The following is a 27032-nucleotide window of genomic DNA, read 5'->3' on the forward strand; positions in this document are numbered from 1 at the left end:
ATCTCACTTCTGAAAGTGCTGTTCTGAAAAGAGACCCTTGTCACTCTCTTTTTTTTTATTTCCTCCTAATTTTTTTTTTTTTTTTTTTTTTTTGCTACTAAAAGAAAATCTTTCATCCCAATTTGTTTTCCAGCAATCTTTAAACAAAGTGACACAAGTAGGGTGCTCGCTCCAAATTCCATCATTTTAATGTGTTGAAAACCAGATCTTTGCTGGAGTAAATCAAGTTAGTATGTTTTCTGTGGGAGATAAAAAGAGATACTCCACCATAACATCACCATGTCACTGATGTCTACGGTCACATCTATGTCTTGAAAATGTCTTTAAAGATGATGAGAAATCACATGTTCTGCCTGTCGGACTGAGTGTTCCTCTTTTCCTTGGCAGCAGTTATAACAGACACTTTACTGAATGTTTCTTGATGCTTTTGCTCATCTTGCTTTTACTTCTCAGGTGCTTTGTTTTTCTTGCATTCCTTTGAGTCCTAGATGAGATGTACCATTATAGTGGCTGTTCTCTTTTACATAGGACTTGAAGCTAGTTCTGTTAAAAGTCTCAAGATCTTACTTTTGCTTCATCTGGCAAGAATGTTCACTGATGTTTTATTGCTGTTGCAGAAGATTGCCACTTCACATCATAGGATCATCTAAAAATAAATCGAGATTCTCTTGAACAATGAGCTTGGTGATCTGTGAAACCCACTGAAAGTCTGTAATCTCACACTTGTCTTTCTACATACTGCAAATACCAGCAGCTATGAACACTTAACAATCCAGAATAGTCTCCATAGTGGTGTGTACCTTGAGAATGTTTATGTGGCGCTGTGCATAATAAGCTCCCAAAGTTGTGATGCATCATTTGAGACCCCAAGAGATGGACATGCTCAACTAGATTTTCCCTTCCATCCTGTTACTCCCAAAGAAAATGTGGAAGTGTGAAATGCTGTAGTCTGCAGCACCTCTTGCTCTACATGGGAGCTGTTTGTATTGCTGGTCTAATGATGGCCTTGTGGCTGTCCTGCAGTGTTTGTATGACACACTGCATCTTTAATACAATCAAAGAAATTGAAGAGACTTGTGTGTAAAGTCATCTTCATAAAGCTTGCAAATATTTCAGGGTATCCATAATCAGTTTCAAACTCACTCCTTAAGTTTTCCTCATGTGTTTACTTCCAAAGTGATTATAAATGCTGGCTATGGGTATGTTGTTCCTCTTGATGAGGAAGGAAGAACATCAGCGCTGCTGCTGCCTGATCGTCAACAACCATAAAATAAAGTTATGCTGTTCCCTGATTTGGCACTGAATGTCACAGAGCTTTGCAGGTCTTAAAGATAAGCTTCTTTATGAATTTAGTGCCAAGCCTGAGCACAATCCTTCAACAAAGTGATTCACCTTGAGCCTTTCAGTATATGGTGTTTGAGAGTATGTGCTCTTCAGTTATTGGCTGCAATCTGAGTGATTCATGGGAACATTACACCTTAGATAAGCAGTCAGTGTGTACTCTGAATTCTCCCATGCAAAGATCTTCCTGTTAACCTCCTTCCTTATGTTTAGGGAAGTGAAAAAACTGTGAACAGAGAAAATGGGAAGATTCTTTAGGTGTTCTTAAGCACAGAAATTCTTTTGGTGGTGTTTTACAAGAAAAGAGACATACTACTGTAGAATACGGCTTTGTTCTTGGTATCTCTTTTTTCAGCTTGCAAATAGTCATCAGTAGCCAGTTTTAGTATATTATTAGACTGCTTATTGTATGCATGGATAAGTGGAGTTGTGAAGGTTGTCAGAGGTATGTAAAAAATACTGCCACTGTGATGTCTAAGTAGTATATGTAAAATTAACAGTACAACATGAGAACTGAAGTTGTGTGTTTCACAGGTACAAATAGGAAGAGTTCTTCAGGAAGAAGCAATTGCTTTGGTATTTATAGCCAAGTTAGTTTGTTTGCATATGTCAAACCCCATTTGCTTTGATGTGCCTACTAAGAAAAGCAGAAAAGAAGTTCAGGTGTCTTTTTCTGGTGTTCTTTCTTTAGAAAAGCAGTTTGAGGCTCTTCCATTTGCTGAGAGCAGTCTGAGGATGGTGCTGGAAGTTCAGGCTTGTGTTTGCTGAAGGTGAAAGGCTGTGAAATTTGTACATCAAACCTGAGGCTCTCATTTCAGCTTTGTTTATCTGCTGTAGTTTTAAGTAATAGTGCTGTGGACTGAATTAATGCACTTTTTGTTTGTTTGTTCTTTCTCAAGTCCAGGTAGAGAAATATTTATTCTGAAAGCAATTAGGAACTGTATTTTTCTTCTGTGGTTATAACTCATGAACTTGTTTTTGCTTTCCGTTCATGCTGAAATACTTGGTTCAGTTTCAAAAGGGGTTGTTAGTGATTGTTTTCTGGAAATATAATTTGCTGGCTGACTCTGCTTTCCAGTATTGTTTCTGTGTCTGCTTTTGCTCGCTGCCAGTGGGACTGAGCTGGGTTTATGAAAGCCTTCCTTCTGGAACACACTGTAAGACAGGAGTTCTTGAACTACGTGGTACAAGACCTTTCACAGCAGAGGCCAGCAGCAGATACATCAGGGAAGGGTATAAACTACAGTTCTAAAATCCCCCGTGTGCCTGTAAAGGAAGTTTGCTACATCCTATTTAAAGGTTAAGTAAAATTAGTTTTAATGTTCGTGAGAAGTGGGGGAAACAGTGATTAGGGCAACTGGTTTCTTTCCTCTGTATTGAGCAAACCTATATGAAGCATTTCTTAGGTACACCTTGTTTAGTCTTCACTCGTGCTGTAGTTCTGCACTCTGTCATTCTTCCTCTTAATGGTCTTGGGGGTTGCAGCATTGTTTCAATTTATATCTTAATGTGCATCATTGCCACAATGTGGTGAATTTCCATGGTTGCATAAGGGACTTTGACATCAAGTTAGATCTTTGTATTTATAGGCCTTGTTTCCTCTGTGAGCAAAAGCATGAGAGATGCAGGTTTTTGCCAGAATGAATTTTAACTTCAAGTTTCATAGAAAACAGGTGCTGTAAACTAGAAGTTACTTTAAGGTTTTTAATATATATAAAATATTGGCATATATATATATATATATATATATATATAATGTATTACAATGTCCTCCCAGCCCTGCTATAGGCTTTAGCAGGGCTAGCAGGACATCATAATTGCTTCATCATATTTTGTTGCAAAACATATAAACTGTGTACAGTAAAGTAACACAGTGCATTTTCCATCATTATCATCTTCCTGATGAATGGCTGCAAAGACCTGAATAATAAACTTCATGCTTAAAAGGATTGTACCTCTGCTGACTGATGGTAGTGCAAGATTTTCATTGTTTCCATGACGAATCATGCAAATAAATACTAAAATTATTGGGAGGAAAATGGAAATCTGTGGATTCCTGTAACTAGTTACAGGATGTTGATACTTCTGTGGAGGTACAGCTGAGTAAGGCAGATACCAGAGTATGATCCCATGGATATATTTTAAGCTATACTGAAAAATTACTTTGTGTTTGAGCATGAGGTTTAAGAGCATAAACTTCTCACGGAGTTTTGTTACTGTTGTTGTTTAGATTCGGCAGTAGAACAGTCACTAGGTTATTGCTTTTTTTTCTTACGTCTCTCCTGCCTCAAGGAGAGATATAAAGGATCTAAAGGATCCTAAAGGATCTTTTGTGCTTGTGATTTTTTTCATTACCTGTGAATTTAATTTTATTGCCTACTTTCTTCTGAAGAACAGGGATCTGGGACTTAAATAATTGTGTTCACCCCTGTTCTAGAGTAATTCTGGGGCAGAAGTTTCTGTTCTTTGTTAATATTCTTGTATATTAACCAGAAAACTAATATGTATTTTACATCTTTAATGCAATGTAGATAGAGGCTGCAGATACAGGTAACTGTTTGGAGATTGTGGGCCTGAGTGTGGAAAAGAAGACAGTAAACTTCATGTTTCTTCTTTTTCCTTCTGAACTGAGAAGTTTGGGGATGCAATGAAAATGGCCATATGTGAGAATTGTGACTTGGCTGAGAAACCTCTGATCTCAGTGTAATTACTGCTGAGACACGCCTGTGGAAATGCACATACACATATTTAAGTGACATCTGATGTTTTGCTCATGGTATACTTAATTAATTGCTAAGCTCATCCATGTGCACAAAGGTGTCCTGTATCTGCTCCAGTGTTATTTCAGCAGTCTTAGCAGACTTCAGCTTGATTTATTTACTGTTAAGAACCTTGGCCATTGCTTCAGGTACTTTCAAGATAATTTAATTTTCTACTATGAGATGCTGGGTTTGAGGCAGATGGAATTTGCTGCAGTGCTGGGATTGTGTTATGGGCAGATTACAGAGCAGACAGAATTCTTCCTTCTGATTTTAACCATTTCATTTCTTTAGTGTCTTATTTTACAGATTAAAATTAAGAAGGACATTTTTCTTTACTAAGATTTCATTTACACTCTTTTTAAGAGCCTGGGGGAGTTGCACATTTTGGATTTTATTAGGTTGAGCATAGCATCTGAAGTCAGTAAGCTTACAGGGACGTAAGGATATAGAAATGCATATCTGCTCCTAGGGTTGAGGTTTGGTGCCAACGATAATAACCAACAGCAGCTGAAGTGTTGGAATCAAGAACCTTTCTCTGACTGCCATCTGGCAAAATACTTCTGTAACTCCATTTCCATGCCTGATTTCTGAACTATGTAAAGCATCAGTCACTTCCCATTGCAGAGGAATGGACAAAGAGTTTCCTTAGATACAGTATCCAAGATTTTCCTGAAATTAATGTCTTCATTCTCTTGCTACCTTAGGACCTCATTTCACACCATTTAGGTTGCTTTGTGCCTTTCATGTTGACTTCAATGAGTGCAAAGTAAGGCTATAGATGAGTGTTAGGAAATAAAACAACACTGCCTCTTCTCCTCAGCATGACAGCATAATCCTGTTCCAGATTCTTTTCTTCCCATGAAACCTTGCTATCTTTCCCATTAGCTGTGTACCGTATTTAATTATATTTAGCCCTTTCTGGTACTATTCTGAGAATTAATATAGACCACTGTACTGTGGACACCTGTAATGTTCTTCTGTCACAAGCTAGTTGGTGATTAAAGCCTAGTTTGAAAGTAATCTCACTTTTTTCAATGCTAGAAAACTCCTCCTTTGAGCTTGTTGAGTTGTTAAAGCAGGGACGATCTAGCCTGTGCTGGTGAGCATTTGCATATTGCAGTTTGTGCTTATGGTTCTAACTGGGTTGTATTTGTTAACTGCTGCTTTGGTTGGCAGAAAAAGTCATTTGAGTGACCCTGTGCCTGAGTTGTTTGGGGTTGCTTTGTTGTTTTTTTTTCATTTGAACAGTCTTTTTTGTGTCCCACCTCTTTTTGTGGCTCTTAGATTGTGGGGAATGGAAGCGAACAGCAGCTGCAGAGGGAGCTTGAAGACGTGTTAATGGACCCACTCATGGAAGATCAGTCAAGTGACCGGGACCATGGAGATGAAGTTAGAACTGATGGAGATGGGGACGAACCTGTTGTCCTTGAAGCTTCAGCATCCTCTACCATTAACCCAGTGTCGGTGGCAGGACTCCAGAAACCAGAAATGAGTTTGCCAGTGAAACCATCCCAGGGAGGTTAGAAATAAAAGGGGAATGCCTGGTGGCATCTTATGGGCTAGCTTTTTGTGGGGAAAGGAATGAGAGCTCAAATACAGGCATGTGCACCACCCTTTCCTTGTTTCTCCCATTGTAATCACCTAGTGCAGTAAATGCCAGGTTACGTGATGCAAGAGGTAACATATGCTGAACTGGCCTCTCTTCTGAAAGCACTTGCTACTGCAGAAGTATTATGCTTACTTGCCTGGTTGTATAAAATGTCAGTCTGTTTAGCTCGGCTGTGTATCTTATTGCTGTAATGAAGAGTGGTACGCTCTTAAATGAGGCCCTCTGAGCAAACTGGTTGTAGAGTTGGGATAGCTGAGCTGCTCTCTGCCATCAGTAACTTGCCTTCAGGCAGGGTTTTTCTATAATATTTTGGCCTGACCTGACTTTCTTTAACACTTTTGTCATTTACTTAGAGATGAGTCAATCTCTGATAATTTACTTCTATATACTTTGTCTTGCTTCTTACGTTCAACTTTGTGTCTCACCCTAGACTGTGAGGATTTGAGCCCTTTTACACCTATGACAGATGAGGACAGCGTGGTGTTCAGCAAGCTCACCTACTTAGGCTGTGCCTCTGTGAACGCTCCCCGGAGTGAAGTGGAAGCCCTCAGAATGATGTCCATCTTACGAAGCCAGTGCCAGATTTCTCTAGATGTGACCCTGTCAGTGCCTAATGTTTCTGAAGGAACAGTGAGGTATGAAGCTTGCTCAGGTGTACTCTGTGACTGTGCAGGGACGAGGGATGAGTCTATCCACTGCTGCATGTTAGTGCAGCTTTTTGAAGACTAAGCCCTGAAAACTACAGGGAAATGACTGGTGCAAATGTCTGTTGCATTGTGCTTTTTTTATGCTGTTCGATTTAAATATAATTATTCTGCTCAAACTTCACAGTAAATGACAGTCAAGAGTTAGTTTCATTGGGATGTATTTTCTCCAGTAGTGATGAAATTGTTAAAGCTTGCAAGTTAATATCTGGTTGAAATAATTCTTCTAAAGGTGCTAGCTTTGTGTGTGTGTTTTTCTCTGTTTTAACAGACTTTTAGATCCTCAGACAAACACAGAAATAGCAAATTATCCAATCTATAAAATCCTTTTCTGTGTACGAGGGCATGATGGGACCCCTGAAAGTGATTGCTTTGCTTTCACTGAAAGCCACTACAATGCAGAACTCTTCAGGATCCATGTCTTCAGATGTGAAATCCAAGAGGCTGTAAGTTGAAATTCTGTCAAGTGATAATTATGTACATGTAAACATTCTTACTGAAATGAAAGGGAAGTGTTTCAGGCACTTTAGAAGTAGTATAATTAATCACTTTTGTCTTTTTTCTACCCCAAGTTGAGTTAACTGTAGAAACCTCAGATACAAAATGCACATTTAATAGTTTATCCTCTTAAGAAGTGTAGAAAAGCAGTTAAAGATGCTAAAACAGAATTATTTTCATACAATTCCTTCTCATTCTGTTGTTTAGTGAAAATTCAGGTAGGTTCAACTGCTGCACCTGGTATGTCTGTAGCTTTCTGATCTCTCTCTGGTGCTGTCTAAACGCAGGTGAGCCGAATACTGTACAGCTTTGCCACTGCCTTCCGTCGCTCTGCCAAACAAACGCCGCTCTCAGCCATTGCCACCCCCCAGACTCCAGACAGTGATATTTTCACCTTCTCTGTGTCACTGGAAATCAAAGAAGATGATGGGAAAGGTTATTTCAGGTACAGATTCTTCATTTCTGTTCATATAGCATCTGGTTCTGTTAGAAAGTGAGCGAATAGAGAGAGTGAGTCTGAAGTGGTCCCTAAGTCCCCTTTTTTGAAAGTTTCCTGTTCAAATTTAAATGAATCTTTTAATAAAGTCTCATGAAAGAAGACAGAGAAAATTAGGAACTCTGACAAATAGTTACTGAAAGCAGAAAAGGCAGAATTCCATTTATCTAAGATCATCAATATCAGTTCTCCTTGGGTTTGCTGTGATCTGTTTCCTTAAAATACTCGCCTGTTCTGATCTGTAAAGTAGTGTTTCTCTATCAGTGTCAGAAAAGCTGTGTGAACAAATCGTGTTTCTAACTGGTTCTGTTTTCTTGACAGAGTTCTCAGTTTAATTTATTTTTCCCTTTTCCCTCCCCCCACCCAAACCAGGTGTTACCAGCAAGTGGGTGTGTGTAGGGTGAGAGTATTAGAGCAGCTTTTCATCTTGTGTCGGCTAATGCTGTTTTCACATGAAGTCTGGTGGTGGATAACCTTGGTTTCTAAAGAGACCTTTTATAGTTAATGCTAAATTGGTTTTTCTTTCTTCTTTGCCTATACACAGTGTCCTCATGTTTCATGTGACCATTTATAGTGTTCTGTAATTGCTGAAGTGTCTTTATTTCATTACAGCATGTCTGCCAAATACTGACTTGTTGAGCACATTGGCTCCTAGCCACAGCTTCAGAGAATCTTCTCTTCTTGGATTTACATCCAGCACAATTTTTACTTATTAAATAAATCCCATTTAATAATCCAGTATTTATTCAGCACTCCAAAGGACTGCTTAAGTGTTGAAAATTTGTCTCAGGCCTGAGTTTGGTCCTGAAAGATACTGATGGTTCTTGGATGTGACAGTGGCCACTGGGGTGCACAGCAGGTAAAAGTAGCACACTGTGATACACCCGGTGAAGTTAAGTCTTTCTGGCTTGGTACCAATGCCAGCATGGCCCCAGCAGTGCAGATAGTGTAAGCCAGCCCAGGATTTGATGCTTACATGGCTTCCAGAAGTTGTGCTGCTAAGAGCTGTTTCCGTCCTAGCCAGCTCAGACTGTAGGCTGAAACTCAGCCTTTGCTGTGGAGATGTATCCAAAGATCTCTTCAGCCACAAAAATCCACTTGCATTAGGAGTGGAGCAGGGTATTTGTTTAAAAGCTGTGTACCTACTCTATACAAGGTGAAGGAAAGTGGATTTTGCTTCCAGCTAAGCAGAATCCTACTGACATTGGTTAAATAGTACAGGTTTTAGTTCAAGTAACAAGCTTTGTCAGTTTGACACTAATCCTTGTCTGACCTTTCGCGTGCAGACCTGTGCTCACCTGGAAGTTGGGAGAACACTTTCCACATACTCAAGCTCTGATCTCAGTCTTTAAAGTACCTGATCCTGTCTTGGCTCATCTACCTTCACTTGTCACCCTGGGTCACTAATACATTTCTGTCATGCTGGGGAAATGAGGTCTGACTTCATGTGCTGGCTCTAAGTGTGTAAATCCTCTGTCCTGGCCCTGGAGACAAAACTCCTGCTGACAGTTCAAGGCAGTCTGCCATTCCCTGGCCTGCACTAGCACCTAGTGACAGAAAATAAACCCAGATTTTATTGGAGGTGTTAAACTATGGCCAATACTCCACAGACCATTTTGCAGCTCCTGGGGGTAATAATGCACAGTTTGCAAGTCTGAAATAAAATAAGGATTATATTTTTATATCCAAGGGAAAACTGAACACACGGTTGACTTATAAAGAAAGTCAAAACCCAAGAAGCTCAATTTGTCCAGTATTTAGTGTAGCTGTGCTGCTCAACAGGAATACTTTTACTAAAACTTCAGTGTATGTATTGGCATTTAAGTGTAATTAGGTTTATCTCCTCTTTTTGCAGCATTTAGAAGGGGCTCTAGAGAAAAAAATAAGGGAAATAGCATAAAGGTTGGTGCACTCTTCTGATTTGTTGGCTTATGTTCCCAGCAGTTACCTCCCTGGTGGAAGAAAGCAATACACGTAATTGCTTAACAGCTCCTACCTGTATGTTACATAGGGAATCAATATTTAGAAACTTCCTTTAAATGCTGCTGGAAGTCTCACAACACAACACCAGGCAGTATAAAATCACAGGTTTTGTTTTGAAAGCAAAATGTCCTTGGTTTTCACCTAATGATGATAAAATAACAGCACCTAATGATGTTGCTGTTTCTTTCATGTTAGTGATTGCAGTGTGCAAGGAAGAAAGGTCTTGAGTGCTTTTGTGTAAGAAGCTGGCTTCACCAAAGGTCTGATGCTGGTTTTGGTTCATGCGAGGAATACAGATAAATGACACTGATTTGTTTTATTTCCTTTCCTGGTAAATAACAGTGCGGTTCCCAAAGACAAGGACAGGCAATGCTTTAAACTCCGCCAAGGAATCGATAAGAAGATAGTGATTTACGTCCAACAGACCACTAATAAAGAACTTGCTATTGAGAGGTAAGTTCATTGATTTTAAAACTTCTTTACATTTCTGATCAAATCTGTCACTGCTTAGAAGTGAGTGGGTTTTGACTGCTGACAGTTTAGTGCTGCTCATGCTGCAGAGGAGAGACACAGCTTCTGCAAGGCTTTGAAGTCTGAAATGAAATACGGGACTGTGGTAAACCAGAGGATGAACTGAAATACTCCTCTGTGGACCAAAAGTCTTTGCAAATTGAAACCATGAAAGACAGGTCCTTGCGCTTCATCTGATTCTTGTCTGTATCAAGGCGTTAGCTTCTATGTAAATGTGTCTCTCCTCAAAGGAAAAAAAATGAAGGGAAGGATGCAGGCCAAGTTGTCCTGGGGATGGGGAACTCTTGTTAGCAGTGTCTGTCTTATCTGTTCTTGCAAAGATAATTGAACAACTTCCCAGGCTACTGTAGGCAATAAAATCACGTTGTCAATACCTTCATGAAAGCTTGCTTGGCATTTTGGCTTTGGCAGTGTGTGCTTGCAGCCCAGAAAGCCAACCGTACCCTGGGCTGCATCAAAAGGAGCGTGACCAGCAGGTTGAATGAGGTGATTCTGCCCCTCTGCTCTTGTGAGACCTCACCTGGAGCATTGTGTGCAGTTCTGGTGTACTCAACATAAAAAGGACATGGAACTGTTGGAGCAAGTCCAGAGAAGGGCCACGAGGATAATCAGGGGACTGGAGCACCTCCCGAGAAAGTGGGGGCTGTTCAGCCTGGAGAAGAGAAGGCTGCGTGGAGACCTCACAGCAGCCTTCCAGTATCTGAAGGAGGCCTATAGGGATGCTGGGGAGAGACTCTTCATCAGGGACTGTAGTGACAGGACAAGGGGTAACGGGTTAAAACTTAAACAGGGGAAGTTTAGATTGAATATAAGGAGGAAATTCTTTCCTGTGAGGGTGGTGAGGCACTGGAATGGGTTGCCCAGGGAGGTTGTGAATGCTCCATCCCTGGCAGTGTTCAAGGCCAGGTTGGACGTAGCCTTAGGTGAGATGGTTTAGTGTGAGGTGTCCCTGCCCATGTCAGGGGAGTTTGGAACTAGATGATCTTAAGGTCCTTTCCAACCCTAACTATTCTGTGATTCTATGATTTTTAGTACTGGCTTGACATTGTTTTGTTTGACATGCTTCGTGCTGCTTTTAGATGTCAGTGTTTGTTGACTTCTTGTTGGATTCATGGGCTGTTAGTGATGTATGACAGTGAATGTTTAGCTAAGGAATGTTAATGGTTTGTATTTGCCTGGCTTTGCAGATGTTTTGGCCTCCTCCTCAGCCGTGGGAAGGATGTTCGGAGTGGCGACATGCACCTTTTAGATTTGGTGAGGATCTTTCATTACATGTGAAACCTCTGCCAGGTTTAGAAGTTCAGCAGCTTGTAAGAGTGTTCTGTTTTAATATTTTCTTGTGTTAGAGCAATAAACTACATCCCCTAAGTTCATAATTAAAACCTCATACATTTAAATACTTTACCATTCAAGTAATGTCATTCAGAGATTGAATGATGCAAAATGAGGCCAGAATGACTGGGTTGCCTTGGGTTTTCCAGAACAACTTAAAAGAAGCTTAGAAAGGTGTTTATTTCTAGAGTACTTGCCTGTGATCTCACATACACTTCGCGAGCTGAAAGCTGCTGCCAAGTGGTCACTTCCAAAATGAGCTATTGGTCTTCAGGTCTCACTATACAGATGTTCATACCACATATAAATACCACAATTAGTATTAATTGGCCTTTTTGTGTTATCAGCAAGGAGACTAAAGATTGCATGAGAATGCTATTCTTTTGTCTCTGTTACAGGACTGTCACATGGACTTCAGGTGCTTGCCTTTCTCTTGCCAGTGCAGTAGGTGCTTTAAGAGTCTGAGACTTCATAATACAGAGATTTCTTTAATTTAAATATACGTAAACTTACCTTGTTTCCAGGAGTCCATGGGTAAAAGTTCTGATGGGAAATCATATGTGATCACTGGGAGCTGGAATCAAAAATCTCCACACTTCCAGTTTGTAAATGAAGAAACACCAAAAGGTAGGAAGTTTGCTAGTTACTATCCCTAGCCAGGGGAAATGACCCACATGGCAGGCATTGGATCAGGTCTCTTTTCTTTTAAGATGAATCCCGTAAGAAGACTTTCATAGTATGGGATATATTCTCAGAAAGTAGGATGCCAGATGTAACATAAAGAGCTAAACAAAATAGAAGGCTAGAAGAAATCTCCTGTGTTCAGTAATAATACCTTGTAAGAATGACTGTATCCTAGTAGGAGGCTGTATAGGTGTGGTCACAGGATGCAGATGCTCTGCACAGCATTAGAGTAGAGCTTCTTAAGAATCCCACTGAGAATTGCACTAAATGACTATGGCAGATTTCCTCCTTGCTTAGTTTCTGTGGTCAGTTCAGACTTTCCTGAATCCAAGTTTTTAATTACAAGAGGATTCTTGTACCTGTGAAAATGAAAGTAACCCAACTGTAATCTGAAAATAGCCGATGCTGCATTGCTCTGTTGAGTCCTGAAACAGATCTGTCATTACTTCTTTCAAGGTGTCAGCTGAATTGTCATCTTTTCAATCTGTTGTCACAGCTGCATGTCAAAGGTTGCGGAAGTTAATGGGAATTGACTGGGCAAAGTCATAAAAGTCAGCTGCTGGGTACAATCTACTGCTAGATTGAATGCCATCCTACCTAAAGGGCACAATCTATCATGTAGTACCAGCAGAGATCTCGGGTCACTGGGTGCAGTTGCCTCCTTTTGGAACATCATGCTGTAGAGTCAATTTTCTGAATTTCACAGCTGAGTGTTGCCTAAGGAACTTCTAAAACCAGAAAGCAACTACAATGTAATTAGACAAGATGGCAAGAGATCTGCACAGTGGAGTCAAGTACACAGATTTAATGAAGGTTCTTGATACATTTTAGTGGGATTTGACAAAGCAGAATTTTTACTCACTTTAACAAGATCATTTTCTTGTCTCAAAGAGTTAAGTTTCCCTAGTCTGTAGTGGACAGTGCAGAGTCATCTTCCTGTTTTGAAACTTGGACGGTTTTGAGATGTTATATTACAGAAAAAACTGAATTCTGCAGAAATAAATGTCTTTTGTGCTTTCATGTTACTGGGAAAGAGGTTATGGAATATTTTGTTTGAAATATTTCTTTTTGTAATACTGCTTTGGGTTTTTTTCTCTCTAGATAAAGTACTGTTCATGACTACTGCTGTGGATTTGGTGATAACAGAGGTTCAGGAACCTGTTCGCTTCATTCTGGAGACTAAAGTCAGAGTTTGTTCACCTAATGAGAGATTGTTTTGGCCCTTCAGCAAACGTAGCTCTACTGAAAATTTCTTCCTAAAACTGAAACAGGTAACACTTAAATAATAATGTACAGTTAATATGGGAACTGCAGGGTTGTTTTCCGAGTATAACTCTGGCACAGTCAATTATGTTGTTTTGAGACTGGAGAGGTAGGTTTATGGTGTAATGCTGGATCAATATAAATGCATTGGACGTAAAGGTGAATTGTAGTTATTAGTGCCTGCTGACAGATGGGAATTTAGCTGTGGTGGTTCCTACCTATGATTGGTAAAAACTTTACTAATGTCCATATTTCTGTATTTTGCTCCTGAATCAAAGAGGTACAATAAATGCTCCTCAGCTGTAGAAAAGCTGTCCTTCATTATGCTAATTGTTGCTGCTATCAAAAGTTCCCATAAAAAGCTGGGTTTTCTCATTTCAAAGCAAATTTTGGTAGCTTTGAGGCTCTGAGCTTATAGAGAGGCTTATGGATTTTCCAGCCAAACCACAGAAATGAAAGGAACAGGGGATTTACCTGTGAACTGGACCTATGCTGAGAGTTGCTTGCGTAAGGGTATAGTAGGGTAAATATGTAGAATTAAGGGCTAAGTATAAAAAAAGGCTTCAGTATATTCCTGGCGACATGCTATCTGATATGTCACTAAATTAATTTTTATCATAAAAGTCCAACTTTTTTTCTTCCCCCTTCCATTTTTTGTGCAAGTCTGTTTCCCCTTGTGCATGGTTGGAAGCAGAGATTTCACCCATAGCCCAGGTTTGCCTGGGGTGGGGGAGCGGAAGGAAGCTAAGCAACCACAAAAAAATCCTTAGAACTTGTTAAAAACTTCTACTGTTTTTCCCAACTTACTTTTTTCCCTCTCTACTGAAAAGGAAAGGATTATTTCTGCCCAGGATGTTCATAATAACTGTACAAGGCAATAACTGGGTCTCAAAATAAGGCTGAAAAGTTGAAGGTCAAAGTCACTGAAAGAGATGATGTACTTGCAGTAGCTGCCATTCTCCAGCTTTAGAAATGACTCTTCTGAAATTAAAATACTGTTTAAAGAAATAGCAATACTTAGAAGCAAATATCACTGTGGATGTAAGGTTTAATAATGCTGGGTGCAGCCCAAAAAAGCAGGTTGGAGTCCTGATTTCTTGATAAGTGCTTTTTCTTAAAGAGGTTTTTAATGAAATAAGAGGCTTTTCTTAGTTCTTTCTGCACCTGGGTTAAAGTGCTAGCAGATAATGGCATCATGGTAGTAACCACGATGTGGTTCTCTAAGGATTCTTTCGAGCGTATGTCCTATTTTTTATGTAAAATATGAATACACATTTTGGAAACTTTCCGTCAAGATTTAAGGTGGAAAAATTCTTCAGGGATGAGATCAGTCTTTTGATTTAGGATATTTTTGAGGTGGAGCATGGAGATGTTGAACAGTTAAGGCTGTTGGGCTATAAATATTCCACACCCTCCAGAAGGTGCCTTTTCTGTTTGGCAGTGTAAAGGAAGCTTATCTTGCTTAGCTAATTCTGTATCTTTTGTCTTACCAAATTCACAGGCATTGTGACTTATCTCAGCCAGTTCTCTTTTCCACGGGCACTGTCAAGTTATCCAACTTCCAGTGTTTACTAATGGAAGATTATCAGAATTCATAGTGTAAGCAACAAATATAGAATGTACTGCCTGATAAGCCTGGAAGGGAAACCTGTTTCTGTGGAGTGATGATTAGCCTATTAAAAATACAGCTGTGTAGAATTGGCTTATCTTGCTTTGGCAGTGTTTCTTTATTCGGAAATGGTGGAAGCAGAGGGGTTTGATTTGCTCAGATTACTTTTGGTGATTCAGTCATTTTTAGTTTTGCTGCATTTCTCTTCATTTTTCATACTCCAAAGGATAAAATTGAGCACTGGGAGCTTAGTGTGGAGTATAATTACAAACCTTGTTTCTCTCTTTTCTTTACCTTCCCTTTTCTACTCTATTTTTATCCCTTTATGAAAAAAGAAGTTCTAAATCTTTAGACTGTATTAAAATTTTAGAACCGCTTCACAAAGATACTCCTTTCAAGGAAAGGAAGGTATCAAAGCGTTGAAAATTAAGGAGAAAATAGGGCCACTTAATAGACTCTGCGACTCAACAGTTTGTGTTCCTGCAGCAGTGTATACACAGATATGAGACTTGGAAGCATTGCTCAACCCTTGCAGGGTTGCACAGTACATTAAATGTGCTGCAAGGGTTGAACATTCCTCACTGTAGAATGAGATGAAAATTGTTTCTCAGCTCTCCTATTCCAGAAGGAGAAGGCAGAGCAATATGGGGTAATTTGGGCATTTTTATGTAGCTTTTCTCAGTAAAATAAAACCTTTTTCCTAGATAAAGCAAAAGGACAGAAAGAATAACTCGGACACGCTGTATGAAGTTGTGTGTTTAGAAAGTGAATCAGAAAGGGAGAGAAGAAAAACTACAGCCAGCCCCTCTCTCCGTCTGCCCCAGTCTGGGTCACAGGGCTCCATGATTCCTTCTCCTCCAGAGGATGATGAAGAGGAAGGTAAGAAGTGGATTTATGCTTTGTGTACTTCAAGAGAAAGGGCAGTTGGTAAATAACATAGTTATGTCGAATCCTTTCCACTCTGAATCTGGTCTACTGATGGTTTTTTGCCCTTGCTTTAATGCTGTATTCAATAACCAGTACCCCCGCATTCCTGGATCAGCCTCTCCCTTGTCTGACACTTCTGTGTCTCTGCTTTTCTCAGCTTAGGCCTCCTGAAGCCTCCAGTGTGATATATTTGGAACAATGTGAAAAGAGGCTGCTAAAAATTTGACATTAACATGTAGCTTCTGCCCCTCCCCAGGCAGCTGTGAACGGATTTGAGAGCAAAAAATGAGAAGCTGATATTATTTGGGAATAAAAGCAAGCAGCATGTTTTAGTGAAGAGGAAAGTAGAGATATCTGTAATAAGTAAAACTATACCAGGACCTGCCCACCTTGAAACTGAATGCATTTTCAGTACCTTTTTTCTGCTTTTTAAAGGTTTTCTTAAACCAAACTATGGACTAGTTCTGAGTATATAAACATCTGGCCCCACAGCTCTGAGCTGAAATGGAGATGACTTGAGTTTCTGCTTTTTCACTTCTCTGCTGGCCTTCTATGTGGCCTGGGGTGAATGATTTCACTTCTGTGCTTTTAGTTTCCTTGTTTCTGGGGGGACAGTGGTGGGGAAGAGAAGGAGGGAAAGTTGGTTTGTAAATGAACTCCTTTGCAAAGCATTAACTGTCTCTAACCACTGCACTAAACCCCCGTGGTATTCTTTCCTAGACCCAGAGCATCCGTTTATCCATTTTGTTTGCAGCTGATATGACCTGCAGCATTGCAAGAGTTTCCTGACAAGTTCAGGTGTCAGTTGAGAAAGCATCGATTTAATGGAAAAATATAATTTGTCTATAATGCAAACCCAGTATTGACTGTATCAGTGAAATGTAGCTTTTGTGTATGATACTTGCTGTGAATGTTTAAAAATACCTGGGAATACAGTGTTAGTTTCAAAAAGAGTTACTGTGGTTATGCTCATCCTCCCCCTCCACTGCATTTTTGAGCACATTTTGTTCAAAAAGCTACTTAATTTAAGCCAAGGAAGTTACCAAAAAGTCCTGGCTTGTGAAATAGAAGTGCAGAACAGTGAAATAGAACACCCTGTGGTCTCCCATGGACCTGCAACAGCATGGCAGGGCTGTGGCTGCTCAGTGGAACTATGTTGATTTTATTGTCTTTTTTGCTTTTATAGTACTGCAGCTTTTCACATGCAGAAAGTTGTGTGTTTGAGGTAGAAAACTAGAATCACTTCAGTGGGAAGGGACTCCTGGAGGTCCGTAATTGTGCCTCCCACCCAGTATGACTCCAGCCAAATACACTGTTCAGCACCTTGTGCTGTTGTGTTTTCACCATCTCCACTGATGACATTTCCACAACCTCTCTGGGCCCTTGTATCAGTTTGGCCACCCTCATGGTGAATTGTTTTCCTGATTTGTAACCAGAATTTCACATGTTGTTGCTTATCTTCTGCCTCTTGTCACATCACTGTGTGCTTCTGAGAAAAGTCTACTTCTGCCTTCTCTTGTGTCAAGCACACAAGTACTGCACCCATAAATGAGGGGGAGTTGTTCTTGCCACACACTGATACAGTTAAGAGAACAGCATTTAAATCCATAGAAGTACAGTAATGGCTGTTGATCTCATAGCATCTCCTCTGTTCTGTTGGCAGACAATGATGAACCACTCTTAAGTGGTTCTGGAGATGTTTCCAAAGAGTGTGCAGAAAAAATCCTTGAGACGTGGGGAGAGCTGCTGTCCAAATGGTAAGTGGCAAAATCACATTCTGAAAATGGCAATCCTGAATATTCTCATTCTGTTGGCTCCTTCTGCTTGGAGTTTTTCTTATTTCCAGAAGCCAGCTGAGATGAGATTAGTATGGATTTAATCCTCTATCGTCCTCACAACACCCCTTATTCTCTGGCTTTGTGTTTTCTGATTTCTTCATTTCTTTGTAATTCTGATTTAGTTCACAGCCAGTCTTTCCTGCAGCTGTCATATCATGGTAACTGTAGCTTAAGAATATGGGAGATTTGTACTTGGATAGCAAAGATGCTTTTCCTCCCTTATCTAAAGGAAGATGGATCCAGAGCCTGCCAAGAAGGAAGTACATGAGCTCTTCTGTTTTTTTCCTAGAAAATGCCAATTTATAAGAAAAGTTTCTTGACAGTCAAGTTGCTTATGCAACACCTGTCCTCTTCCATGAAGGATCTTTTATTCATCTTGAAGTAGCCTGAGCAGTTGTAAGAAAGTGATGCTGATTACCGCAAAATTCAGGTTGTTTTGTGATGTGGGGTTTTTTTTCTCCCCTACAAAGGGAGATGACAGACACAGCATCACATTGAGCTGACATATGCTGCATTTTGACTCTGGCTTTGGTTGTTGCCTTCTGCTTCCTAATGTTACTGAGGAGCAGGGCAAGGGCTGTACAGCACATAAAAGATCTGAACAGAATATTAGATCTGAAGAGTAGGACACAGAGCTTAGAATAAGTCATGCCCTTTAGATGAAGCAAAGCAGTAGTGTGAACACTCAGCCAGGATTCTCTTTAAATTGAGATTAGACCAATTTAGCATTATTTTCTGCAGTTACTTAGTACTTATTTGAATACGTACTTTTACTTCCAGTTTGGTTCTGCACTAATACATTGCACTAATTTGGTAAGAAAGAGGACATCAGAAATAGACACCTTCATCAGAAAGGGAATGTCGTTTTCCCTGCCTCTCCTAGACTTGCAGAAACATCTTCACCAGATGAGCTCTGTGCATCTGCTGCTGCGAGAAAGTTTCTTTCAACTTGATTTTTTTCTGTAATCCTTCCAAGGGCTCAAAGATAATTCAGCCACCTGACACCCATTGAAAATGTTTTGGCAGCTCTAAGAGGATATGAAGAGTTTCTGTGCTAATGCTGGCAACGACTTTAATATGCGTTAAAGGGCTTTCCTTCTTAAAGAAAAGCGAGTATTTGGAAGTAATGATCCTTGAGCTTTTAACATAAGAGGATTGAAAGTCATAAAAATTGGAGTTCAGGTGGTTTCATGCTAGTTTTCAGAATCTTGTAATTAGATTTGTTAGTAATTAAATGTGCATTGGTATTTTGGGATTTCTAAATAATACTTGGCTCACATTTCCTAACTGCTGAGTCACACAATCTTCTCATTTCAAAGTAGTTTGGAAGAATCCAGTGGCTTTTAGTCTACAGCCTGATGGTTCAAAGAAGTTCCCATTTCTTGGAATTACTGATGTACTTACGTTCATCTGAGATTAAGGCAAAGCAGTTTTATGGACCTTTACAAAGAACTGTTTATATGCAACAAGTGGTTTATATAAATATTTTTATATATTTATATATTACAAAGGTATAATAAATGCTTTCTTAATATGATACATGTTTATAGATATGAATGTATATAGCTATAACTGTAATTATTATCTAATGTTATTTCTATTACAGTTTATTTTGTTTAGAGAAAGCAAAGTGAAGGCAAACATTATGGTGCCAGGTTCTGTCCAGTATATACTGATTCAAATACCCACACTGTCAGTCTTCTGCTGTGTTGGAGCACTGTACACTGGAGAAAGGCAACAAGGAGTCCCAGTCTGTGTAAAATTATCCACATATCTGTTAGGCTGTTAATAAAAATAATGAAATACCAGTTTATTATTAATAAGATAATGTAATTAATAGGACTGCTTTGTCTGTCACTCCTTTTAATCATTTTACCTAGAAGTTTGCTTTCAGTAACTGCAGAAAAACTGATTTCTTTAAATCCTCTGTTTTCTGGGGATTTTAGGTATAAGCCACAAATGGACTTTTCAGCTCAACTTTCTGTAACTGCATAAATTAGATGTAGGTCTAGTTTTTAGAAGCTAGTGCTGTAATTTATGAGCTGTTACTGGGCTCCCTTGGAAAAGCTGTTTAGATGGGACTGAGCAGCTTGTACAGTGGAAGCTGCTTAAATGCAGGATATGCTCAAGAGGAGCATGGCCAGGAGGTCAATGGAGGGAATTCTCCCCCTCTACTGTGAGGAGACCCCCCTGCACTCCTGTGTCCAGCTCTGGGGCAACAGCACAAGAGGGATGTGGAGCTGCTGGAGCGAGTCCAGAGGAGGCCATGGAGATGCTGCGAGGGCTGGAGGAGCTTTCCTCTGGAGCCAGGCTGAGAGAGCTGGGCTGGGGCAGCCTGGAGAAGAGAAGGCTCCTGAAGGGGAGACCTGAGAGCAGCTCCAATGCCTGAAGGGGGCTCCAGGAAGCCTGGAGAGGGGCTTTGGACAGGGGCCTGTAGGGGCAGGACATGGGGAGCGGCTTTAACCTGCCAGAGGGGATATTGAGATGAGCTCTTAAGCAAAAGTGACACCCTTGTGAGGGTGCTGAGGTGCTGGAATAAGCTGTCCAAGGAAGTTGTAAATGTTTCATCCCTAGCAGTGTTCAAGGTCAGGTTGGAAGGGGCTTGGAGCAAGCTGCTCTAGTGGAAAATGTCCCTGCCTGTGGCAGGGGTTTCGAACTGGATGAGCCTTAAGGTCCCTTCCAACCCAAACCAGTCTAGGATTATGATTCCATGTAGTTAGGTACCCATGTGAGGTCCTTTTTACAGCTCTGTTTGCCTGTCCTCTCTGCCTCCTCACCTGGAAGGTCATCCCTCTGCCTGAGTGTAGGAAGTCAAGAGAGCAGCATATGCATTTGCAAACTAATTCTTGTTCTGATGTGGTTTGAACTTAGAATTTTACACAGTGTGGGAATCTGCCCTCCGGTTCTGGTTTTTGCTGGAGTGTTTCAGTTTGTTGAGTGATTTATATATTTATATTATATTTAAATCTAATGGGAATCAAGGAAATAATTTGGAAAGAGCTTCTCCAAATGTGTTTTGGAGTTTTTTTATAACTTGAATTTCACTTACTCTGGCAACATATGGACTGTCTTGAAATTCCTGTCATTTGACATGTTTGATATAACACATCAGTTGTTGCTCATGTAGTCGTTTATTTGTATCTGGATAAGAGTAACAGTGCCTTCATCTACTCATTTATTTGTATCTCGGTAATAGTAACAATGCCTTTACCTACACCCAGGCACCTCAATTTGAGCGTGAGGCCAAAGACGTTGTCAGCATTGGTAAGAAGTGGTGTCCCTGAGGCCCTAAGAGGCGAAGTGTGGCAGTTGCTGGCAGGGTGTCATAACAACGATCATCTGGTGGAGAAGTACCGAATTCTCATCACAAAGGTAGAATATCTTTTTTCTTCTTTTTTCCCCCTTTATAGCTTAAGGAATGGAAGTACAGAGACTTCTCAGCATGTATTCTCTTGCTTAAAAGGTTCATGAGTGTATCTGCATATAGGATAACAACTAGTTAGTGTAATGCAGTCCTCCCTCCAACAAACAACTCCAACATGCAGTGCCAGTTGTGGCATTATCTCTACTTAGAGTGCTCTCTTTTTAATGTTTCTGCTTCATTCACCTGAGTTCTGAGTTAGCTTGTCAGAAATTCATATTCTGTTAAGTGCTTTCAGAATTGACTTGGGGAGCTCATTTCCTTTGCTTGGTTGGTTTTCCTGAATGAAAGCTGCATTTTGCTCTGTTTTCTCAATATTTATGCTAAAACTCCAACACTAGGTGAAACTGCAGCCTTTTTTTGATAGGAAAACCAGAACATTTTGGACATTTTTGCACTAGACAGCAGTTTTTAAACTTCTCACCTTGCATATTGAGCTCGGTAGCGTAGAGAAATAAGAATTGAATATACAGACGTCATTTGGTATTTCTCAAAGTTCTACAGTAACAAATGGGTCACAAAATGAAATGTCACTTCCTTATCCAGAAAACCGACGTGTTAGTTTGGATTTGACCACAATCTGTATAAATATATGGTGTTTTACTACTTTCATCAAACATACAAGTCCAGAAGGACTAAATTAGAAATTATTAATGATGCAACTGTAGTACAAATATAACAGAAATTAATTATTTACCACTTAAAAAAGCAAAACAACTGAATCAGACCCTGTATATCTATGTTCTGATGGCACAGGTTCTCAAGGAGCAATTAAAGATCTTATTCTGAGGGCAAGAGGGCTTCTGAAATTAAACTCAGTTTCTGCTGGAATCATGCAGGCAGGATCCTACGTGATTTGAATGAATCATGTTAGATTAGCTAAAAATGTCCTGCCATAAGTACTTTCACATACTTCTGGAATATAGAAGAAACTTGATCTGAATTCCTTATATTGGTACATGCATTGCAGAGCTGTAACTTGGATTTTATGGTGAATAAATCATACAAATAATGTGGAGTTTGAGTGCTCTGGCACGGAGTGTATCACAGTTATCCTGTTGTGTGATTTTAATTGCCTGGTGAGTAGCTGACAGTGTCACTTGTTTCTCTGTTTCAATGGTTTTGTATCAGAAAGGGAAAGATGATCTCCGTGGCACAGTTGGTGACATGTACTGCTACTATCTTTGTGAGCTAGGAGGAATAGTGTAGCATGTCATTTTTAAATCTGCAAAACCTTTCCACTCATTTACATTTGGCAGAGACAAAGGAAATAACCTGGGTCGAATGTGTTGGAAGCGTCTCCAGAGTCCAAGTAAAAGTGGAGTGTAGGCTGACTGCAGCAAAAGGACTGCCTATACTTGCAGTGGTCATTCAATGTGGAAACTAATTAAGAAATCCAACAACGGGAGTAAATGAGTACAGAATGACCATTTCAGGCTCATGGAGTCATATGAGGTCTGTAGTTTACTACCAGCATGCCACCATAACCAGCTCAAGCAAGTGAAAAAGCAGTCTCCTTTAATTTGGAAGTGCCATATTAGACCATCATTGAGGCAGTTTGCCTTGTGATTTAAATATGAAAATGGCTCAGACTGTTTCTGTAGAATGGACACAGGTTGGTGCTGTGAGAGCAACAGTGTCTGGCCAGTTCACAGTGGAACTGTGATTTCTGCAATCTGCAGGCAGTGTGAGGAGTGCAAGGCTTCAGAAAAGGTTATTAGTGGCTGTGTGGAAGTACTAAAGATGAGAATTGGCAAAGGATGCAAAGGTGGCTTGGGAGGCTGATGAGAACATGAATTCAAGACCCAGGAAGATAATGTCTGCAGACCCACTGTATGTACTAAAAGTGTAATAATGCTGGAGTGCACTTTGGCCTGAAGTTTTTATTTTCATGCCTTTCACAGATTATTTGATAATTTTGGAGTTCTAGTGTGACTAATTCTTACTGCTCTTGAAATAGCAGCTCGGTTACAGTCAATATGCAGCAATGCACAGAAGTAAATGTGTCTGGGGGGAAAAAATACATTTGTTAATTATGGGAAGGCAAGAGTTCCTTATAATCTACTGCCTTACTGTCCTCATCATGCTGCACCATGTTGTGCATGTCACCTATATAAGTTCTGTAGCAAGCATGCAGTTATTTGCATTACCATGCACTGAGATTGGTTTATCTGGGAATAACTGCTGTGGTGTAGTGCAGGAGCACATGGAGTTGCTGACAAACCTTTGCTCCTCGGTGTGAGCAGGAGATGCTGTAAGCCTGTTTGAGTACTCGTAATCCAGTGCCCCTTCTCTCTTAATGCTGACCTCTATTCCTGTCGCTGCGTTTGATTTCTGCCAGGCTTTTCATGACCCCATGCGGCAGCACAGCCCCAAATTAATAAGGAGCTGTGTTGACAGCTGCTTCCAAACCTTCTGGCCTCTTTCAGGGATTTGTTTTCCCTTTGCGCACAGAGTGTTGGATGCAGGCGCCCCAGGATTGCTTCTGGTGTTTGCTTTCCTGTGCAGTTCTGGCCCGTGGTGCTCAGCAAATCTGTGTTCTTTCTGCCTTCTTTTGCAAATTAACTGCTGCAAGGGTGGTTTTTTACTTTACTGTTGATCTGTGGCTGCTCAATGATTGAAAAGGAAATGTCTTCTCTTGTGTTCTACCAGTGAAGGCTGTGTCTAGGTCTCTCCTTGAATCTGGGTTGTACATTAAAAATGGTGTTGGAACTGTGCCTCAAGGTGTGCTTGTTGCATTCTAGTCATCACGACAGTATTTATTAATTATTTGCCCTTAGTTCTGTACTAAACACTGGCTGGGTTTTTGTACTCTGTGCTTTTGTTACTGCAGTAGTGGCTAAGTCTCACCATTGTGGTGCTTCCACAGATTACTTTTGAGAATTTGCACACCATCTGTGTGCAATAATAAAGCTTTTAGCAACTCCAGATTGCCATGCTCGTGGTGGGGAGTGTGGATAAAAGCCAGCCCAGTGAATTAAGGTCATGTCCCTACTGAGGACAGAAAGCAAACTCTAGGTAAAATGATCTAGACAATCCCTTTGAGAGGCATCTGTTCCTGGTAGGGCTTTGGCAATCATGGTTCTGGCTGTTAATCTTCAGGCTTCCAGCCACTGAAAGGTAGAAGAAGAGACATGGGGTCTTGCTCTAGGTTTAATGGACATCTGCAGGGAAAACAGTTCATGGTTTTGACAATCCCAGGTGGATGGAAAGTGGTGTGGAGTAGAAAACTTGTGAAGCGAGCCACACAGGTTATAAATAACCAAAAAAGCATGGTCCAAAGCAAAATGGGCAATAGCCGCTTCTCAGACAAGGCTTTAAAAAAGGATTAATACAACTATTGAACCTCTTGGATCAGTGTCGAGCTCTTAGTGGGGAAGTTCTTCATAATACCGAGATGTAAAGAGCTTGACATTTACAATGTTGAGGGGAAAAGAAAAGCTTTTGGATATAGGTCTGTGTGGGAGGAAATAATGTCTAAAGGAAAAAACTAAGAACTGTTGTACCAGATAAATACACTATATTAAGAAAATTACGACGTGAGAGGGACATCTTGTGGCACAAACAAAATAATATGACAGAAAATAACCCAGTGACGGGACCTGGAGTGTTACCCCGGGGTCACCATTTCTAGTGGAAATTCAAGGCCTGATAGGAGATAGCAGGACTCTTGCTACCCAGTTTGTCACATTCCCGCTTTTTTATCTCCATGCACAGAGGAATTACAGAACACAGAAGTTCTACCAAATATACTCATCTGTCTTGGTGCAAATGATACTGGGGTTTAGTGAAGAAATAGATTCAAATGTCACTACTGTTATTTGACTGTATGTGTTGCTTCATCAGTGGCATAAAATGGAACAGTAATTTAGCTGTGGGTGGTTAACACTTATTTTCCACTTGTATGGCAATCACATTTCCATATGTTCATTTAAATTAAGAAGAATACATTTAATTTTCAGGAGCACAAAGGTTGCATATCATCAGCTGAAATGAAACCTAAGGTACGCCTGTGAGTCATGGTGTGTAAGTCTGACGTAGCTTTGCTGTCAGTGTGTCTGCACCTCTAGATCCCTTGTTTGATTAGTTTTGATCATGTGGTGATCAAAGTTTAATTATCTTTTATAAGCAGGAGTTTTCCCAAGAGTTCTTATCATAACTTTGACTGATTTCTTGAATACCTTTTAATAGTCTCGGATGAGGTTGTTTTGTATCACTGCATAGAGTGGGAGAAGTCTCTACAAGATTCAAGTATTTTCAGTCTCTCACAGACCTCAGCCACTGGAACCACATTTTGATGTCTTTTAGAAGCAGTTCTTCATAGTAGTTTGGGGACTTGACCGAGGGCTGTAGCTCCAACCCAGCTACCTTCCAGTAGCCATTTACACCCTTTGTTGGCTGCTTTGGTCTGTCTGGTGCTGAAGAGAATTAACTTGAGATACTGCTGGTTTGGGCATGGGTGTGTTAAGCAGGTAGGAGTACGTTGGCATGAACTCTGAATAGAGTTATTACTCCCAGCTTTGGGGAAACAATAGAATGTCAGCTAGAGGGAAAACCAGCGCTCTCCCCCAGAAATACTTGTCAGCTACAGGAGTTCAGTTCTCCTTGTGATAAAAATCTAAGCACTGAGGAGGTTTGACTCAGTGGTGCATCTTTTGTTGTGAAATATCAGCAACCAAATGTTGTTTTGTTGAGCCTCAAGATTTCCAATGCTACCTTGTCTTTATGCATCTCAGATACCAAGTTCAATGTATGTTGTTTTCTTAAGGATGTTTATAATGTGTCTATTCATGCCTAAGGATCCAGAAATAGTATTTGAGTCAATTGGTATGTAAATCATTCTCTGCTTTGGAAGGATAGATCATTTCTCCAGCAGTAATTCGATCAGAGCTTGGGTTTTGTATAACCACAATAACCTTTGCCTAAATCGAATGCAAACTTTGTGTTTCTGAGCTGTAGTTCTAGTACTTCGGTCGCCATGAGTAGAAACACCATAAATTACAAGGAAAAGTAAAGAGATCTTTTTGGGGGTAAAGATGGGGCAGGAACCCCAACTTTTTGTTTTTAGGCTTTTACACAAGACTCCCAATCTGCCAAGTCATGCTATTGCCCAGCCCAGATTTTTGACCAACACAAGTGTATCTTAAAATGGTTTTATCTGCTTGCAGGTGAGCTAAAATCACCGAGCATTGCAGTGTGATTGCTTTGAGATCTATCCCTTGCCTGCAGTTCGTTTGGCATTAGGTATTCCGCGCAGTGACAAGCATTTAGCTTAGGTTCACCAGACTGTTGGGTATGTTGGTGCTGGTGGAATTCAGGGTGGGACTGGCTCAGAAGGATTCCAGTTTCACACGGCATTTTTGACAAAGGGACTTCAGTTGCTGAAGAGTCTCTTACTGGTTGGATTGGTTCAAAGACCAGCTCCCATAATGAGGTTTTTCTGGTTACATATGAGAGATGGTATTAGCTTGTGTGTGTACAAATGCTTGTGTTGGGAATTGCTTGTGTGTTTACTCTCTGGAATGGCACTGGGTTGTATAGGTTGTCTACTTCGGTGTAGCTTGCCTCAGGATTGCCAGGGATAGTGATGCCTTTGTCTTCTGTGTACATGTATGCAGGAGGTGCTTCCCTACCTGGAGCAACATCTGGATGAGCAGTAGGATGCAGTTCTCAGCTTTGCCCTTGGTTTCAAGTGTCTCCTAAGCAACAAAAGCTACACCTAGGAAAGACACATTTAATAATAACCTGGTCTAGTGGAGGGTGTCCAAGCCCCGTGGCAGGGGGTTGGAACTAGATGATCTTTAAGCTCCTTTCCAACCCAAACCATTCTATGATTCTATGAATAACTATTTCCCCAAGAGGGCTTGGATGGAAAAGCCTTAAATTACGACTCCTGGTTTGAATTCACGTCCTTGCTTGGGCGCTTGCCGTTTCCCTGGCAGAGAGGTGCTGCGAGGAGGAGCAGGGTGTGCGGTGGCTGTCCGCCCGTCTGCAGGACCAGGGGGTGTGTGTGTGTCTGCAGGTTGGGGTGTGC

At 40.5% G+C, this 27032-nt stretch overlaps 1 protein-coding gene across 6 annotated transcripts in view; it reads left to right on the forward strand.

The window, feature by feature from the left end:
* Window positions 1-27032, forward strand: part of RABGAP1 (RAB GTPase activating protein 1) — a 69723-nt gene that overhangs the window by 7560 nt on the left and 35131 nt on the right. For all 6 annotated transcript variants that reach the window (XM_065695822.1, XM_065695819.1, XM_065695820.1 and 3 more), the window contains 11 exons: window positions 5388-5622; window positions 6143-6347; window positions 6688-6862; window positions 7202-7359; window positions 9736-9846; window positions 11112-11178; window positions 11781-11883; window positions 13042-13211; window positions 15517-15691; window positions 17403-17496; window positions 20799-20949. In XM_065695822.1, coding sequence (XP_065551894.1) covers window positions 5388-5622; window positions 6143-6347; window positions 6688-6862; window positions 7202-7359; window positions 9736-9846; window positions 11112-11178; window positions 11781-11883; window positions 13042-13211; window positions 15517-15691; window positions 17403-17496; window positions 20799-20949 — 1644 coding nt within the window. The remainder of the gene's footprint in view (window positions 1-5387; window positions 5623-6142; window positions 6348-6687; window positions 6863-7201; window positions 7360-9735; window positions 9847-11111; window positions 11179-11780; window positions 11884-13041; window positions 13212-15516; window positions 15692-17402; window positions 17497-20798; window positions 20950-27032) is intronic.

This window comes from Lathamus discolor, chromosome 15, assembly GCF_037157495.1.
Source record: "Lathamus discolor isolate bLatDis1 chromosome 15, bLatDis1.hap1, whole genome shotgun sequence".
Taxonomy (NCBI): domain Eukaryota; kingdom Metazoa; phylum Chordata; class Aves; order Psittaciformes; family Psittacidae; genus Lathamus; species Lathamus discolor.